The following is a 17,372-nucleotide window of genomic DNA, read 5'->3' on the forward strand; positions in this document are numbered from 1 at the left end:
TATAGTATGGTACCCTGTGGGTGCAGGGGGGAGGTGTCGCTCTACGTACTGGCAGATTTGTGTGTGGGTGGGGACGGTCTGAGAACATTACGTCCCTGACGGAGGTGCTGCTGGGTGAGTAAGAGTATGAGACATTGGTGTCATTGTTATTCTCGTCGACGCTACTGTGCGGAGAACTCGATATCCCCGCAGGAAGCGATTCTGCCCCTATCTCTGTCACGCCGTTGAGGAACTCCTGAGTCGAGGTAGTGGGTGGCGTGGCAGAAACGCTCCCTTCCCCTGAGCCTAAATGGTCCAGCGACTGATCGATTGGTTTTTGTTGTCTGTGTCGCAGTTGTGGTCAACTCGTCAGACTGGGCCGGGGTTTCTGGGTTCCCACCCCAGGATGTGAAGGGGATGCGGAATGGCGGAGACGGAAAGGACGGGAGCTTTGGCAGAGACGGGGTCCACCAGGAAGAACTAGGCTTGTTTTCAAATGGGTGTTCCCTGGCCTGCTCTCTAGATGGCGTTGGGCCCCCAGAGGCCCTCCTCGTCAGCAAATGCCTGCCTGCGAAGCGTGACCAGCAAACAGCACCAGAAGCACATAACCAAGGTGCAGCGGAGACGAAGCATGCTGCCGACGGTGGAGCGCTAACCCAGCTGGTCACATGTTGATCTCCATACCTCTGGTCCCTGAGGAGCGTTTCGCTGACTTCCCAGAGAGGTGACCTGAAACACAAGAGCACACAAGACAGTGAGTGACGTTTTCTCCCCAATTGTCTGTGGCCAATTACCCCACTCCTCCGAACCGTCCCGGTCGCTGCTCCGCCCCCCTCTGCCGATCCGGGTAGGGCTGCAGACTACCACACGCCTCCTCCGACACATGCGGAAGTCACCAGCCGCTTCTTTTCACCTGACAGTGAGGAGTTTCGCTGTGCGCGTGGGAGCGTGAGAGCATCACGCTATTCCCCCCCAGTTCCCCCCTCCCCCCTAAACGGGCCCCCCGACCAACCAGAGGAGGCGCTAGTGCGGCGATCAGGGACACATACCCACGTCCGCTCTTCCCAACTGCAGACACAGCCAATTGTGTCCACAGGGATGCCCGACCAGGCCAGAGGTAACACGGGGATTCGAACCGGCGATCCCCGTGTTGGTAGGCAACGGAATAGACCGCCACGCCACCCCGGGCGCCCGTCTGTGAGTGACATACTTTGACTGCACTCTTGGATGGCTCAGTTTCAATTCAATGTATTGCCATTAAAAACAATACGCAGGCACAGGTTAAAAATGAAATGAGGGCCGCGGCTTCGCCAAACAGTGCAGGACAGACACAACAAACACAGACTAACACAGACTAACACAGACTAACACAGTATGAGATACACACACAGACGAAGACCAAAAGCTAAGATAAGTTAAAAAAGAGCACGAGTACAAAATATTTCAAAATATCCACAAAATATGTAAAATGACCTGGCCACCCATACCCAGTGGGTGGCCAGGTTCAGGTGGGTCACAGCTCGGGGGGAAGAAGCTGTTTTTGAGCCTGGTAGTGCGGGGCTCTGAGGCTCCTGTAGCGCCTCCCAGAGCACGGGGGGTGGGGTGGGGGGGGCAGTCCACGGTTGGGGGCGGGTGGGGTCTCTGCTGATGCCGAGACCCCTCCGAAGGCAGCGTGTGTGATAAACGTCTCTGCGGCTGGGAGCTGGGCACCGGTGATACGCCGGGCCTCCTGGACGACCCGCCGCGGAGCGTTCTGGTCCGGCCGAGGCGCGGTTGCCATAGCAGCCCGAGATGCTGCTGGTCAGGATGCTGCCTGCGCTGCGGCGGTAGAAGCCGGTGAGAATTTTGAGATGCACAAAGAGACAAGTAGATGGAAACCGAGTACTCTGCCAAACTGCTTCTTTCTTTCCTTTTATCTTTTTTTATTACGGCGCCGTTTCTGTCCGGGCCCTGCTTTACGGCCGCTCTAGCCGACCCGTCGCGTATATCACGACGCCACACTCCGCCGCTCGCTGCGAGAGCACACCAAGCCGTTTAAACGGGCTGCTGAGGTCAGCGAGGCCCAAAATATGCTGCGCACCAAAAATCACAACAAGTAGTTCGGCATCACGGGCGACCCGTAATGACCGGTTTCCCGTTTGATGCGGCGGTCCGTATTTTATGTCACCCGGTTGCTCACGTGCTCCGTGTCGCGGTAGCTGGGCGGCTTGGGCCGAGGGCGAGCAGCTGACCAATAGGAGGGGACGGAAAAACAAACCTTTCATCCAAATATACTTCATTCAGCGCACAGCTCCAAGATGATGGATACACATGCTGTGTGTGTGTGTGTGTGTGTGTGTGTGTGTGTGTGTGTGTAGTGTGTGTGTGTGTGTGTGTGTGTGTGTGTGTGTGTGTGTGTGTGTGTGTGTGTGTGTGTGCTTGGTGGATTTAGGGGCTTGGTTGTCAGCGTAGGAATTGGAGGAGGAGGGGTGGGGGGGGAGGGAGGAGGGTGGGGGGGGGGGGCGCCTCCCTTTCTTTTAGGGATCGGCGAGTGGTTCAAAGTCAGCAGCCTGTTGCCTCAGTGAAAAGACGAAAGCAGCAGTGGAATTTTCCCCCCTGTGAGAACAACAACCTGTGTGCTTCAGCTGAATTTAACCCCCCTCCCCCGCTCTCCCCCGGCCCTGGCCTCGCTGTTTTCCAATCTCTAATTTATTTGGTCTTTAAAGCTGGGGGGGGGGGTGTGAGAGAGAGAGAGGGATGGAGGGAGGGAGCGCAAGAGAGAGGAGAGAGTGAAAGAGGGAGAGGGAGGGAAAGAGAGAGAGCGGGAGGGAGAGAGAGGTGAGAGAGGGAAAGACGGAGTGGGAGGGGGAGAAGGGGAGGGAAAGAGAGAGAGCGGGAGGGAGAGAGAGGCAAGGGAGGGAGGGAGAGCGAGAGGGAGTGAGAGAGAGGGGAGAAAGGGAGCGAGAGGGAGGGAGGGAGAGCGAGAGAGGAGAGAGAGGGGGGGAAAGGGAGCGAGAGGGAGGGAGGGAGAGCGAGAGAGGAGAGAGAGGGGGAAAGGGAGCGAGAGGGAGGGAGGGCGAGCGAGAGAGGAGAGAGAGAGGGGAAAGGGAGCGAGAGGGAGGGAGGGAGAGCGAGAGAGGAGAGAGGGGGAAAGGGAGCGAGAGGGAGGGAGGGAGGGGGAGAGGGAGAGCGAGAGGGAGGGGGAAAGGGAGCGGGAGGGAGGGAGTGGGAGGGAGAGGGAGGGAGGGAGGGAGAGGAAGAGAGAGCTGTTTGTGTGGGGAGGTGTTTTACTTTTTAATGAGAAAGGGGAATAAACACATCTGCACTCACAGCCATCTGAGAGAACAATCGAGCCTCGGCCCCTTGTTGTGTTTTATCCTCCCTGTGAATTCATTTATTTCCTCAGCTCCCCCTTTCTCACCCGGCAGCTCCTTCTCCTCCTCCTCCTCCTCCCTTCACAGATCTGTGTACACTCCTGATCCGTGCCGATCCTCTCCGCTTTACATCTCCCCCTGTACAGCTCGGGCTTGTTGAAACACACACACGCGTTTGTTTCTACGTCCTTGTGGGGATAAAAAGAAGTCATGAACTCCTACTTCCCAAATCCTTAGAAGACCCCTTCCCTAACACCCACGCCAACCCAACCGTGCCCTTCACCTAAACCGAACCAACAATTACCCAATTTGAAATCTAAACCCGACCCCCTAGCCTAGACCCTGAGCCTGCTCGACCCGTAGCCTAGACCCTGAGCCTGCTCGACCCGTAGCCTAGACCCTGAGCCTGCTCGACCCCTAGCCTAGATCCTGAGCCTGCTCGACTCCCTAGCCTAGACCCTGAGCCTGCTCGACTCCCTGGCCTAGACCCTGAGCCTGCTCGACCCCTAGCCTAGATCCTGAGCCTGCTCGACTCCCTAGCCTAGACCCTGAGCTTGCTCGACCCGTAGCCTAGACCCTGAGCTTGCTCAACCCCTAGCCTAGACCCTGAGCCTGCTCGACCCCTAGCCTAGACCCTGAGCCTGCTCGACCCCTAGTCTAGATCCTGAGCCTGCTCGACTCTCTAGCCTAGACCCTGAGCCTGCTCGACCCGTAGCCTAGACCCTGAGCCTGCTCGAACCCTAGCCTAGATCCTGAGCCTGCTCGACTCCCTAGCCTAGACCCTGAGCTTGCTCGACCCGTAGCCTAGACCCTGAGACTGCTCGACCCGTAGCCTAGACCCTGAGCCTGCTCGACTCCCTAGCCTAGACCCTGAGCCTGCTCGACCCCTAGCCTAGACCCTGAGCCTGCTCGACCCCCCAGCCTAGATCCTGAGCCTGCTCGACCCCTAGCCTAGACCCTGAGCCTGCTCTGATGCCTACGGAGACCCGCCGTGCTCTCCATCACTGTCTGGGCGTTGCAGGGCAGCACTCCATCAGCAGCCGTAACACCGACCCGTGTCTCTGAAACGCTGCCGACACTGGGCAGGATCTGAGAGGGTCAAACCGTGCAGCCTGTTCACCGATAGGCTGCATCGAGTCACGAAAGGTCACAACAACAACAGCGACACTGCATTATATTCTGCTGTTGTTCCTAGTGTGCACGGCTGAGTAATGTAGCGTGCTGATTTGCAGCCTATCAGCAAGCCAGGAAGTAAGATTCACATCTTATGGCTTGTCCACCATCGATGTCTCTTGGTCCTCTCCAAGTGTAGTTAGACACACACACACACACACACTCAGTCAGTCCATCAGGCGCTATTATGGAAGTCTCGGGCTTGATCCGCCAGATCAAGCGAGCAGGGACTTGACCCCCTTCCTCTGTAGCCCACATGGAGGTGGCCTGAGTGGGCCGGTCTACCTCCCCGTTCCCGCCTCGGGCAGGCAGCCGGCCCGCATGTACCGGCGGCCGAGATACGAAACCCGACCGGTGGCTGTGGCTGTGCGGGGGGGTCCTAACACAGCCCCTGCCCACACGCCGCTTAATGCTGCGGCGCTGGAGTGAAGGCCGCGAAATCGATTCCCACCGAAGATGATTTCTATTTCCTTTCTATTTCCTCTCGGCTCTCGGTGTGTCCGCCCACACCACGCCGCCCACACACGTGCACGGAGATGGAGCAAGTTGGCGTTGACGGCGCTGGCTACACAATTCGCCCACACTTGCTACGCGCTCACACTCCCCGTGCACAATTAACAAACACAAAGAGATCCTTTTTGTTTGTTTCTTTAATCAACATTGTTCCAATGGTTCCTGAAAGAGGGAGAGAAGAACAGTTTGTTGTGAATTCCGGTTTGTAGGAAAACATGTCGATGACTTACGGAGCTCGAGGCGAATTAGTCCCCTGCTCCGATTGCCTTTTTGTAGACTTGACACATTACGGATCAATTATTAACGGGGGAGGGGGGGAGGGTATGTATAATTTATTGGGGCTAACGCTCTCAAATTTCCCTTTCTCTTTGTATCATAATCTCCCCACGTCACCCCCAGCCGGGGTGGGGGCGCAGTTCATATCGGCCTTCATGTTCGACTTGAGCGCGTGTAGATAAAGGCACTGAGGACGTAACGGTGTGATCAGATTAAGACGATACGGTGGAGGCAGATGTGAGAAAATATGAGTTTATACTGTCTTTTTAATTATCCCCCCCCCCCATTTTTCTCCCCAATTGTACTTGGCTAATTACCCCACTCTTCCGAGCCGTCCCGGTCGCTGCTCCACCCTCTCTGCCGATCCGGGGATGCCTGCAGACTACCACATGCCTTCTCCAATACATGTGGAGTCACCAGCCGCTTCTTTTCACCTGACAGTGAGGAGTTTCACCAGGGAGATGTAGCACGTGGGAGGATCACACTATTCCCCCCAGTTCCCCCTCCCCCCCGAACAGGCGCCCCGACTGACCAGAGGAAGCGCTAGTGCAGCAACCAGGACACATACCCACATCCGGCTTCCCACCCCCAGACAAGACCAACTGTGTCTGTAGGGGCGCCCGACCAAGCCGGAAGTAACACAAGGATTCGAACCAGTGATCCCCGTGTTGGTAGGCAGCGGAATAGACCGCTACACTACCCAGACGCCCTTTTTAATTCTACCACCCCCCCCCCATATTATTGGGGGCAAAAGACCACGTCTTCGGTCGTGGCAGACATTTTATTGATGAGTTCCTCATCCCATACAGTTGGGTTGATATATCTAAGATGGACAATTTGTTTTCAAGATGCTTGTTGCTGGTTACCATCATTTGCCCTCAACCTCCAGAAGTCAGAAAATTACAGAACATCAAAAACAACAACAAGGAAGTCATAGAAACACTGTCGGATTTGCAACATCACAACAGATTGTTGTGAGCGTTTAACAGTTGTGATCCTGATATTAAGTTTTGAGATGCCAAAGTATGTCACAGCACCTCATGGACCTCGCTTCTCGCTCACTCGCTCACAAACTGACGTTTAGCCTCACGTTTAGTTGTACCTCATGAGATGAGGTGCTATGGAAGGTTCTAGCATCTCATATAGAGAACACAGAAGGATTACACAAGCCATGGGGACACATGAAGACTTGTTGACAATGGTCAAGAAGAGAAAACTGAAATGGTATGGTGACATCTCGAGGAGTTCTGGCCTTGCCAAGACCCTCCTGCGAGGCACAGTGAGGGGCGGGCGAAGACGAGGAAGACAGAAGAAGCGGTGGCTATGTAACATCCGAGAGTGGACAGGCCTCGACTTTGCCGGCTTACAGAGGGCAGTTGAGGACAGACAGAGATGGCGAGGACTGGTTGCGGATTCAAGGGCGGTGCCCCAATGACCTCTCGAGAGGTTACGGGATAGGTGAGGTGAGGTGGGGGTTAGTTGTACCACCTGTGTTTCTGCGAGTGAGTGCATCTGAAAATACGTTTTAACTGATATAAGATTTTGTATTTCCGATCAACATCATAATCTTCATTGTAGGAAACTGGCAAAATATCGTTTCTGCGCCCCCACCACTTTTCTCTTAGTCTCTCCTTCATATTCTATCCCTTGGTATTGCCCATCTGGTTTCATTCGAGGTAGGATTTCACAGAAACACCATCGACAGAGATGTAAGTAAGACGTCCTCCGTCAGCTTTAACCTGCTCAAACGAATCAGCCTTTTTTCATGGAAGGGTTTGAAGGGTTTCTGATGTGCCGGCTTGTTTTTCTGGGTCGTCGGTTAGCTAGCAACATGACTCAGACGAGCTAACTTTAGCTCTGCTGAACCGCTGCAAAAGCATCTGTTTTACAATGTCATTGTGAGTAAGACCAGTCAGGATAAGATGTAAATAGTATGTGATGTTAGATACTTAGTGGAAAATATGCAGTCAATACGAGGCCCCTTTCCAAATACAAACCTAAGACAAGGGATCCCGTGTCGTTCTGTTCACAACAAAGTTACACAACAGCTCGCCTCTATGACAACAAACCCATGTTCAAATAGTACAAATGAGAATAAATCAGTTATGGTTTCACTAAGTATGAATGAAAGCCACTTCATTCGACATTGTTTTCTTTCCTATTGTATAGTATCGGTTAAATGCAGAGCCATCCTGTTGTATAGGATGGCTCCTATTGATCCTTTGCACCGAAAGGAGGCAGTTGAGATGGTTCGGGCATCTGATTAGGATGCCTCCTGGGCACCTTCCTTTGGGGGTTCACTGGGCAAGGCCACCTGGGAGGAGACCCCAGGGTAGACCCAGAACTCGCTGGAGGGACTACATGTCCAATCTGGCCTGGGAACGCCTTGGGATCCTCCAGGAGGAGCTGGGGGTGTTGCTGGGGGGAGGGAAGTCTGGAGTGCCCTACTTAGCTTGCTGCCACCGCGACCCGACCCCGGAGAAGCGGCTGAAGATGAGATGAGATGAGATATTGTATAGGAGCAGTGGGCAGCTGCAGCGCCCGGGGTGCCAACTCCAGTTCTTCTTTCCATTGCCTTGCTCAGGGGCACAGGCAGGAGTATTAACCCTAACATGCATGTCTTTGGACTGTGGCAGGAAACCCATGCAGACACGGGGAGAATATGCAAACTCCACACAGAAAAGACCTGAGGTTTGAACCCAGGACCTTCTTGCTATGAGGCAGCAGTGCTAACCGCTGGGCCACCATGCCGCCCCTATAAATGTGTGTTTAGATGTTGCACAGCCCGTTCTTATCTACAAACCTGACAGACGATGAGGCGAAAGCCTCCGTAAAGCTCGCCCTTTCCTCTGATTTCATACCGGGCCTTTAACTCTCTAGCGGTGGCTCGTGCACATGAAGCACCGGTCTGCTAGCTGAGGCATTGTCTCGTCTGACGGGCAGCAGAGCGAGCGGAAGGGAACTGTTAGGGTCTGTCAGGACTAGACGAAAGGCCGCAGAAGAGTGTCTGCGGAGAATTTACGAGTCCCTCCCCTTACTTTGCCGTCGTTTTGTCTCAGCACTTCTGACAAAGACCGGGTCCTGGCACGGCAGTGTGCTCAATGGAGCAAATAGAGAGAATGAGAGGGAAAGGCAGAGTGGAAGGGCAGAAGGCAAGAAGACAAGGGCAGGAGAGGGAGAGGGAGAGAGAGAGAGAGAGAGAGAGAGAGAGAGAGAGAGAGAGAGAGAGAGAGAGAGAGAGAGAGAGAGAGAGAGAGAGAGAGAGAGAGAGAGAGAGAGGGAGGGGGAGAGACTTTATTGGAATTCTATTGTGGCACTCTTGGTTAGGAAACTAAACTCTGCTGCGGTCTTAATAATGCTCATCACAGTTTGCTGCCAGACCCACTTTCATTAACTTTGTCACCACTCCCTTCCCTCAATTCAGTGTGTGTGTGTGTGTGTGTGTGTCTGTGTGTGTGTGTGTGTCTGTGTATGTCTGATAGACAGACAGAAAGAGAGAGAGCATGTGTGTGTGTGTGTGTGTGTGTGTGTGTGTGTGTGTGTGTTCGTTTGTGCGACGGACAGAATAGAGATCAGGTAGGCAGGCGCAGGCGTCTCTCATCCCTCGACACCATCCCCCATTTCGATCTGGATCAGCATCCATCCTGGTGCTCGGTGGTTCTCGGCGGAACAGCACCGCCATCATCGCTCCCTCGTTGCTAAGGTGAATGTTTATGAGTTTTAATCTGTCTGAAACAGAATTACAGCCTCACGGCTCCCCTCGCAATCACCGTGGCCTTTACAGCCGGGACTCACGGTGACGGCGCTGTTTATACCAAGCACAGAGGGAGGGGGGGGGAGCAGAGGTGAAGGTGTGTGTGATGTGTGTGTGTGTGTGTGTGTGATGTGATGTGTGCATTAGTGGCTCAGCCCTCAGCGGCTGAAATGGACACACGCTGGACTGAACACGGTCACAAATGGAGATGAATTGACTTTGGGTGACTGCATAATTATTTTACAAGCATGCAATCGCCTTACCAAAGCCTCGGGATCGATGATAAGGTCCTGGATAATGGATTGATTTACCCCCCCCCCCCACACACACACACACACACGCACACACATGCAAACACACACACATGCAAACACGTGACCGCTATTAAAGGTTGGTGTTTTACTGTTTGTTTTGGGTTTTTTTTTTGGTTTGTTTGTTTTTTGCATGTGTGCCTGCACGCGTGCATGTGCTTCGCTCACAAGCAAATTGTACTCACACATGCATGCATGCACACATGCATGCATGTGTGCATGCATGCATGTGTGCATGCCTGGGATGAGTATTTTCGCTGACACCCCTGCCAGTGTTTGCACGCCACTGTGTTACTGCACAAACATGTGAGTGTGTATTAACACGTGCCTTCATCCTCGTGCGTTTGGGTGACTACAAGTGCCACGGTTCCCAATCCCCATTCTTTTACAAACCAGACTTTCTCTCTCTCTCTCTCTCTCTCTCTGGCTCTCTGTGAACCCTCTTAGGAGTGAACCCCTCACTCGGCCTGGCCTTGACTCTAAACACGGTTGTCAACGCTGCACACACTGCATTTGACCAGCAAGCAGAGATGTATTCTTGCATAAAGCAGCACATTTGAAGGACTCCATGAAACCTTTGAGAGCCTTGCTTACCGAGGCAGGCTGCATAGCGCACCAGCAACCCTCTTGGATCGATAGAATTTCTGCCCGTCTGCCTGCCTGTCTGCCTGCCCGTCTGCCTGCCCGTCTGCCTGCCCGTCTGCCTGCCTGTCTGTCTGCCCGTCTGCCTGCCTGTCTGTCATTGTTCTGTTCACGCTAGGTTATTATTATTTTTATTTCCCCCCTTTTTCTCCCCCAGTGTATCCGGTCAATTACCCCACTCTCCCCGGTCGCTGCTCCACCCCCTCTGAGGATCCGGGGAAGGCTGCAGACTACCACATGCCTCCTCCCATACATGTGGAGTCGCCAGCCGCTCCTTTTCACCTGACAGTGAGGAGTTTCACCAGGGGGATGTAGCACGTGGGAGGATCAATCTACCCCCCCCAGTTCCCCCTCCCCCGAGCAGGCGCCCCGACCGACCAGAGGAGGCGCTAGTGCAGCGACCAGGACACATAGCCACATCCGGCTTCCCACCCGCAGACACGCGGGACGCCCCACCAAGCCGGAGGTAACGCGGGGATTCGAACCGAGGATCCCCGTGTTGGTAGGCAACGGAATAGACCCCCCCCCCACACCCCCACCACGCGCTAGGTTATTTTGACAGCGTGAATATGTAATACCGCTCAGAGGCCAGCTCGCGACATCCCGGGGTCTGAACCTGACGCGCGGGGCGGCGGGGAAGTTTATGAAATTAAAAACGGGCGCGTGGGTTGCTCTCACTTCCGGTATTTCACAAGCTAGCTGACTTGTGTGCGGAGGGAACCCGGACATGCTGAGGATTCCCTGATTTATCTCGCAGTCTCGTCATCGTAGACGGCAGGTATCCACAAATGTCCGGAGTGGCGGCTTCCAGATCTGATCCCGCGGGTCCTGCTTCGTGTCGAGCCCCGGAACAGGAACCCGTGTGTGCAACACTGTAATGTGTCCGTACTGTATCCCGGATATGACGGGGGTAAAGCGAAAGTGACTTCGCTTTGCTATACAGCCCTGCTTGTTTGCTGAAATTATAAATAAATACAAGGTTTTAATTTTACACTTCAGTGCAGGCCAGTCTGAAAAGCTGCGCAAACCTCATCTGGTTCTTCTTCTTCTTCTTCTTCTTCTTCTTCTTCTTCTTCTTCTTCTTCTTTTTATTGATGGCTCGGTGCTGCCGAGCCTGGGTGGCTTTAATTGAGTACAGAAGCACAAATTGTTTTAGAGAGAGGTATTTTTTTCTCTCACACGCCTTCAGCTGGGAGTATAGCGATCTCTCGTTCTGGAGGCTGAATCAGAAGATTCCCCTTTTGCAGAATTTGGATGATGTGCGCGTCCACACGACCCTCTCGCGCTGTCTGATCACCTTTATTACGGTGCATAAAGGCAGCCATGCGCTGAATGCACGCATGCACAGCTGGAAATGGTGCAACCGGTTGCAGTCGATAGTCCCCAGCTATTATTGACCATAATGAGGACCGCTCCCATGTCCTAGAATAGTCCACCTTCTGGTCATGTGGCTGACCGGGAGGCACCAGGCATGGCATCCGACAGGTTACGTACTGCAAACCCGCGTCCCGGGTCCTGCTATATACAAACCAGATTGACCCGGTTTCTATTCTGATCTGCCGAGTTTCCTCTTACAACACTCCGCACGCCCGTCTCGAAATCCGGCCCCTATCATGCATAGGGGGTGCAAGTGATGAGGAGGTGCAAGTGATGAGGAGGTGGAAGGGTATAGGAAGAGTTCCTCTGAGGTGCTGACACAAATGACCAAAAAAAAAAAACATCCTCTAAAGTTGCATTTTTTTAACAACCTGTTGATTCAGCCGCGTGACTGTCTTCGTTTTCCCGCGTCACGGATTTGGGACGTCTCCCCCAAAGCGCCACGCCGAGACCTACTTCTCATTTTACACTGCCCTTCCTTCCGACCCACTGGCGCTGGGTCTGCTCTCGAGCCTGTGTGCTCGAGGAGCACATTAATGATGTCACTGTAATGCCCGTGTCGGCCTTGGAGCTGATGAATGCGGTGAACCCGGCTGATATAAAGGACGCGCTCTGAACCAGCCGTTCCACCCGCCGCCTTTGCCATGGCGACGGCCGAGGCCGAAGACGTCTCGCTAATCCCCGGGATCCCAGCGCCTTGCGGGGTCCACTGGGCCGCTTTTAGGGGTGTGCTGCACACACGCACGCACGCACACGTATGCAAATGGTGACCGCACGCGCACGAACGCACGAACGCGCACGCGTGTACGAGCGCGCACACACACTCAAAAACATCCAGGCTATGCTTGCCGACCACCCGTGACACATACATACATTACATACATATATACATGTAAGTTATATACTGTGTGAGCATGCATGTGCACATACAGTATATAACTTATATATATATATATATATATATATATATAAGTTATATACTTACATATGCAGTATGCCAAGCTTAATGCAGGAAACATGTCCTGATATTCAGGACCCACGCCGGGTTTCCATGAATATTAGATGTGTCAACTTATGCAGCGCTCAACTATAATCCATTCACGTTCTGTCTCACGCACACACACAGGCATAAATACAGCAGCTAACCCATACATTTAACCCTAACTGATCCGCTCAGGGCTAATTTTGATGTCTTAATCACTGTGCATGTGTGCGTGTGTGCGTGTGCGTGTGTGTGTGTCAGTGTTTACATATGACTGCGGCTAGAGCGTGCGTCTCAATAACGCCACGCATTTTGGGAATCCCTTCGCACACCCCTGCCTCCGGCCGTCTGGGCTGTCAGTTGACACACACGCACAGACACGCGCGCACACGAGCGCAGGTGTGGCAGCATGCGGGCAAAATGAAGGAATATCCGTTTCTTACCTACAGATGGTGGAAGAAGAAGAAGAAGAAGAAGCGCCACAGCCAGCGGTGTGCTGCAGGAGAGGATCGTCTCTGTGTGTGTCCGTCTGTGCTGTGTGTGTGGAATTGAGTCCCAGCCTCTCACTCGCTCCCTCCCACACTCCCTCTCGCTCTCTCGCTCTCTCTCTCTCTCTCGCTCTCTCTGGCTCTCTCACTCTCTCTGGCTCTCTCTCTCTCTCCCTCTCTCTGGCTCTCTCACTTGCTCTCCCTCTTCTTCTCCGACGGGCTCACTCCCCTGCCGAACTGTCTCTCTCTATTTCTCTCTCCATCCTTCCCTCTCTCTCTCTCTCTCTCTCTCTCTCTCTCTCTCTCTCTCTCTCTCTCTCTCTCTCTCTCTCTCTCTCTCTCTCTCTCTCTCTGTCTCCTCCCCCCTCCCCACCCCTCAGCCCTCTGCATCAGTAGTCCAGTGTGTGACTCCATCACAATGCCTGTGGTCACACCTCACTGGGCAAATTGTTCATTAGCGGAGACTCCCAGCATTGTGGACACTGGGAAACAGAGTTAGGCAGACTACAATGGCTTCTGCAAACATACACTCCACCACTCTACACGGGCTGCCACGGACCACGGTCACACGCGGGCTTACACAGCACACGCAGCCATCCCCATGCGCTCTCTCTCTCTCTCTCTCTCTCTCTCCTACATACACACACAACACTCTTGTACTTCTATCTTCGTGAGGACCCCTCATTGACTGTGTTAATTCGCTGTAGCCCTTAACTTTAAGCTAATCCTCAGTCTGGTTCGACCCGAACCCAAGTTCTAACCGAACAATGGACCCTTAAAGAAATGAGGACCGGCCACTCTGATCGTTAAAACCTGGTTAAAACACATTGGTCCTCACAAAGATCTAAGTACAAGAATACACACACAAAGTAAAGCTCTCTTTTCACGCACACACACACACACACACACACACACACACACACACACACACACACACACACGCAGATTTTCAAAACCTGCCCCCCCCCCCGTGCCATAGCCTCCACGGGGTATGAAGAGCATTCATATTGTCTCCAGCTCGCACCCATATGGGGGTAATTCATATCCAGCCCAACTGCCCCACCGAAGCCTGACTGAACGGGTCAACCGGTATCGAACCTCCTAAACCGCGCACGAGGTTGGCGACGTCCACCGCGGAGCCGGTATGGGCCGGGTCCGCCGGCGTGACGCCTCCCGGACCGGGTCAGATTCCCCTATCAGAGGATGTCACCGCGCGAACCCGCCGCTGCACAACATCTGTACGACCTTTGCCTCGTGTGATCCCCTGGAATTTCCCAAATATAGAAACAATCAGCGCGCGCCCCCTGCCCGAGGAAACGTAATTTCCTGAGCGGCGCTTGTCCGCGAGGAATCCCGTTCCCCGGCGCAGCCCCGGCTGCACGAGCCAGATCGCCTTCATAACACGCGTGACCTTGGCTCTCCTTGCTATTCTTGCCACCTTTGCCTTTCACCACCGTGGGACAAGACGTTGCAAGACTCCTTCCTCCTCGTCTAAAAACAGCAGCCACCTTTGTTCTGTTTTTTTTGTTTTGTGCGTCGGATGCCGGTCCAAAAGCCGGGGTTCTGGACCGGCGGGGCTTTCTGCACCTAGGGGGTTTATGGCTCTTGGTATGCGCAGTCATTACCACCGAGCTTCAAACCGGGGCAGAAAACACGGCTCGCTTTGCTCTGCACACGCATGCGCAGACGCAGCGTTTCCTTACACGTCCCGTTACCCCCCCCCCCCCGCGCACGAGCTCAGCCGCTGCTGACGTGTCCCGTCACCTTACATCACTGTTAGAAACACACAATCCACAGGTTTCATATGCAAACAACGCAAACTACTGGGCACGCCGCGTCTCATCAAGACGAGAACCCGCCTCGCAAATGAAACCCGGGGGGGCGTGGCGGTCTATTCCGTTGCCTACCAACACGGGGATCGCCGGTTCGAATCCCCGCGTTACCTCCGGCTGGGTCGGGCGTCCCTACAGACACAATTGGCCGGAGGTGGGTATGCGTCCTGGTCGCTGCACTAGCGCCTCCTCTGGTCGGCCGGGGCGCCTGTTCTGCAGCGGGGGGGGGGGGGGGGTACCGTGATCCTCCCACGCGCTACGTCCCCCTGGCGAAACTCCTCACTGGCAGGTGAAAAGAAGCGGCTGGCGACTCCACATGTATCGGAGGAGGCACGTGACTCGACCGTACTAAATTGTGTGTGTGTGTGGGTGGGGGGTGGGGGGGGCTGTGATGACCTGGCGGCCTGTCCAGGGTGTCTCCCCACCTGCCGCCCAATGACTGCTGGGATGGGCTCCAGCATCCCCGCGACCCCGAGAGCAGGATAAGCGGTTTGGATAATGGATGGAAGTCGCTGCATCCTCTCTGGAAGGCCTCCCGCCTGGGTTCGAATCCGGGAAAAGTAACCACGAGCTCAGCACACGGACGTGCAGCGCAGCGCGGTGCCTGGTTGTGGTTGCGGTGCCTCCCGTGGGAGCAACGGCCTGCTGCTGAGGATTCCAGCTCTTTTAGACGTTAAATAGCTAAATGCCGTCATCTCTTCCCAATACACAGCGTCCTCCGATGGCAGCGTCGCGTATCTGCAGGTTTGTTCATGCGGATGTGCTGTAATGAGTGTGTGCGCGCTCGTGCGCGTGCACGTTGGCCTGTGCATGCAGTATGCAATCGGATTCAGCTTTTGCACGTTAAAGCGCGTAACGTTACCTGCCATGACACTCAAAAGACATCGGATGATAACCCCGGATGACCTCTGTTGACGGGTTTGTGCGGCCGCGAGCCGTTTCCCGTGACTCCGGTGTGATTAGTGGCGGTGAAAACTGGTGCACAAAAGGATGATATTCACCCTTTCTCTGACCTGGCATCTGACTCTGACTTTCCGGGAGCTTCGATATAGCCTAGCCCCGCCGAGCGCTGCAAGACAACTGTGTGTGTGTGTGTGTGTGTGTGTGTGTGTGTGTGTGTGTGTGTGTGTGTGTGTGTGTGTGTGTGTGTGTGTGTGTTTGTGTGTGTGTGTGTGTGTGTGTGTGTGTGTGTGTGTGTGTGTGTGTGTGTGTGTGTGTGTGTGTGTGTGTGTGTATGTGTGTGTGTGTGTGTGTGTGTCAGAGTTCATATGGAAGGCCCTCTCCCCCTGTACAGTCGAGCATGCGGAAAGCGCCGGACAATGGCAGATTGTGGAGGTTAAAAACGTCTCTTTGTTGCAAAGAAACAATGGAGTCCAGCAGCGGTTTATTGGCGCTTGCCATCTATACAGGCTGCCTGCCCGCCTGCCCGCCTGCCCCCCTGCCCGCCTGCCCGCCTGCCCCCCTGCCCCCCTGCCTAGTTCAAGTCTCTGTGTGGCAACAGCGAGGTCAGCACACAGTTGCTCTCAAACCCGACCAAGTTGCGTTTGAGAGCAAAGGGGTTCGGGCCTCTCTGATTTGTTTGCGAACGTGTTATTTTCCGTTATGGAATAAGCAGCTGCATTTTCCCGTGCGCGTGTGCGCTCGCGTGTGGCGCGTGCGCTCGTATGCACGCCTACGCTTTCATGTTCGGAGTGTCGGTTGCAAAGCCCGTCTGCTTGTATTTGTCAGTGTTTGCTGTAGTGACTACCGTACGGGTGCGCAACGTGTGTTGAATCTATATGCAAATGCCGTATGAATATTAATGAGGCTACCTCAGGGGTACGCACGAATGAAGGCAAACACGCCGAACCAAACAAGGCACGAGCTCTTCAGCGTGTCTGCTCGCGACCTACAGGTGCGAGGGGTTTTTTTTCCCCCGCGACGCGACCTTTTTGAATGCGCGCGTGTTGCCGCGCACATCTGTATGGGCGCGCTCAACGAAACGTAAAGCGGAGCTTGTATTACGTTGTTATTACGTAAGGTGCTTCAGGTATGGGACCGCAGCAAGGGAAGGTAATCTGACGGGGGGGAAACCCAGTACACGCCTGTGTGTGTGTGTGTGTGTGTGTGTGTGTGTGTGTGTGTGCGCGCGCGCGTGTGTGTGTGTGCGTGCGTGTGTGTGTGCGTGTGTGTTTGACGCCTTCTCCTGCAGACTGATTAGGGTTGTGAGATGGGAAGCAGGGATGACCTTGCTGGACAGAATCATCCACATTCAACCGACAGATAAGATAAGGTGGCTCCAGGATAAGGGGGCCCGGCCTTCGAACTTACGGCGGTTTCAGTCACAGAGGTTGTACCAGAGATCTCACAGCTGCCCCAGCATGCCATGTATCCTCGGTGACTTTGTCACCTAAATGAACAACACACAGATTAATTGGGCTAAAATGCAACTATAACAGCTAGCCGAGTCAATAAAAAAACGACAAGACGGGCGTCCGCGTAGCATAGCGGTCTATTCCGTTGCCTAGCAACAAGGGAACGCCGGTTCGAATCCCCGCGTTGCCTCCGGCTTGGTCGGGCATGCCTGCAGTCACAACTGGCCGTGTCCGCGGGTGGGAAGCCGGATGTGGGTGTGTGTCCTGGTCGCTGCACTAGCGCCTCCTCTGGTCGGTCGGGGCGCCTGTTCGGGGTGGAGGGGAAACTGGGGGGGGGG

The 17,372-nt window shown here is 54.4% G+C and overlaps 1 protein-coding gene across 1 annotated transcript in view; it reads right to left on the reverse strand.

The window, feature by feature from the left end:
- Positions 1-135: 135 nt before the first annotated feature.
- LOC130109147 (uncharacterized) overlaps positions 136-17,372 on the reverse strand; it is a 23,099-nt gene continuing 5,862 nt past the window's right edge. Inside the window, exons 2-3 of the mRNA XM_056275903.1 lie at positions 12,804-12,894; positions 136-708 (exon numbers count right to left, since the gene is read on the reverse strand). Of these exons, the coding sequence (XP_056131878.1) occupies positions 162-708; positions 12,804-12,894 (638 nt within the window). The 3' untranslated portion in view covers positions 136-161. The remainder of the gene's footprint in view (positions 709-12,803; positions 12,895-17,372) is intronic.

This window comes from Lampris incognitus, chromosome 3 (assembly GCF_029633865.1).
Source record: "Lampris incognitus isolate fLamInc1 chromosome 3, fLamInc1.hap2, whole genome shotgun sequence".
NCBI classification, from domain to species: domain Eukaryota; kingdom Metazoa; phylum Chordata; class Actinopteri; order Lampriformes; family Lampridae; genus Lampris; species Lampris incognitus.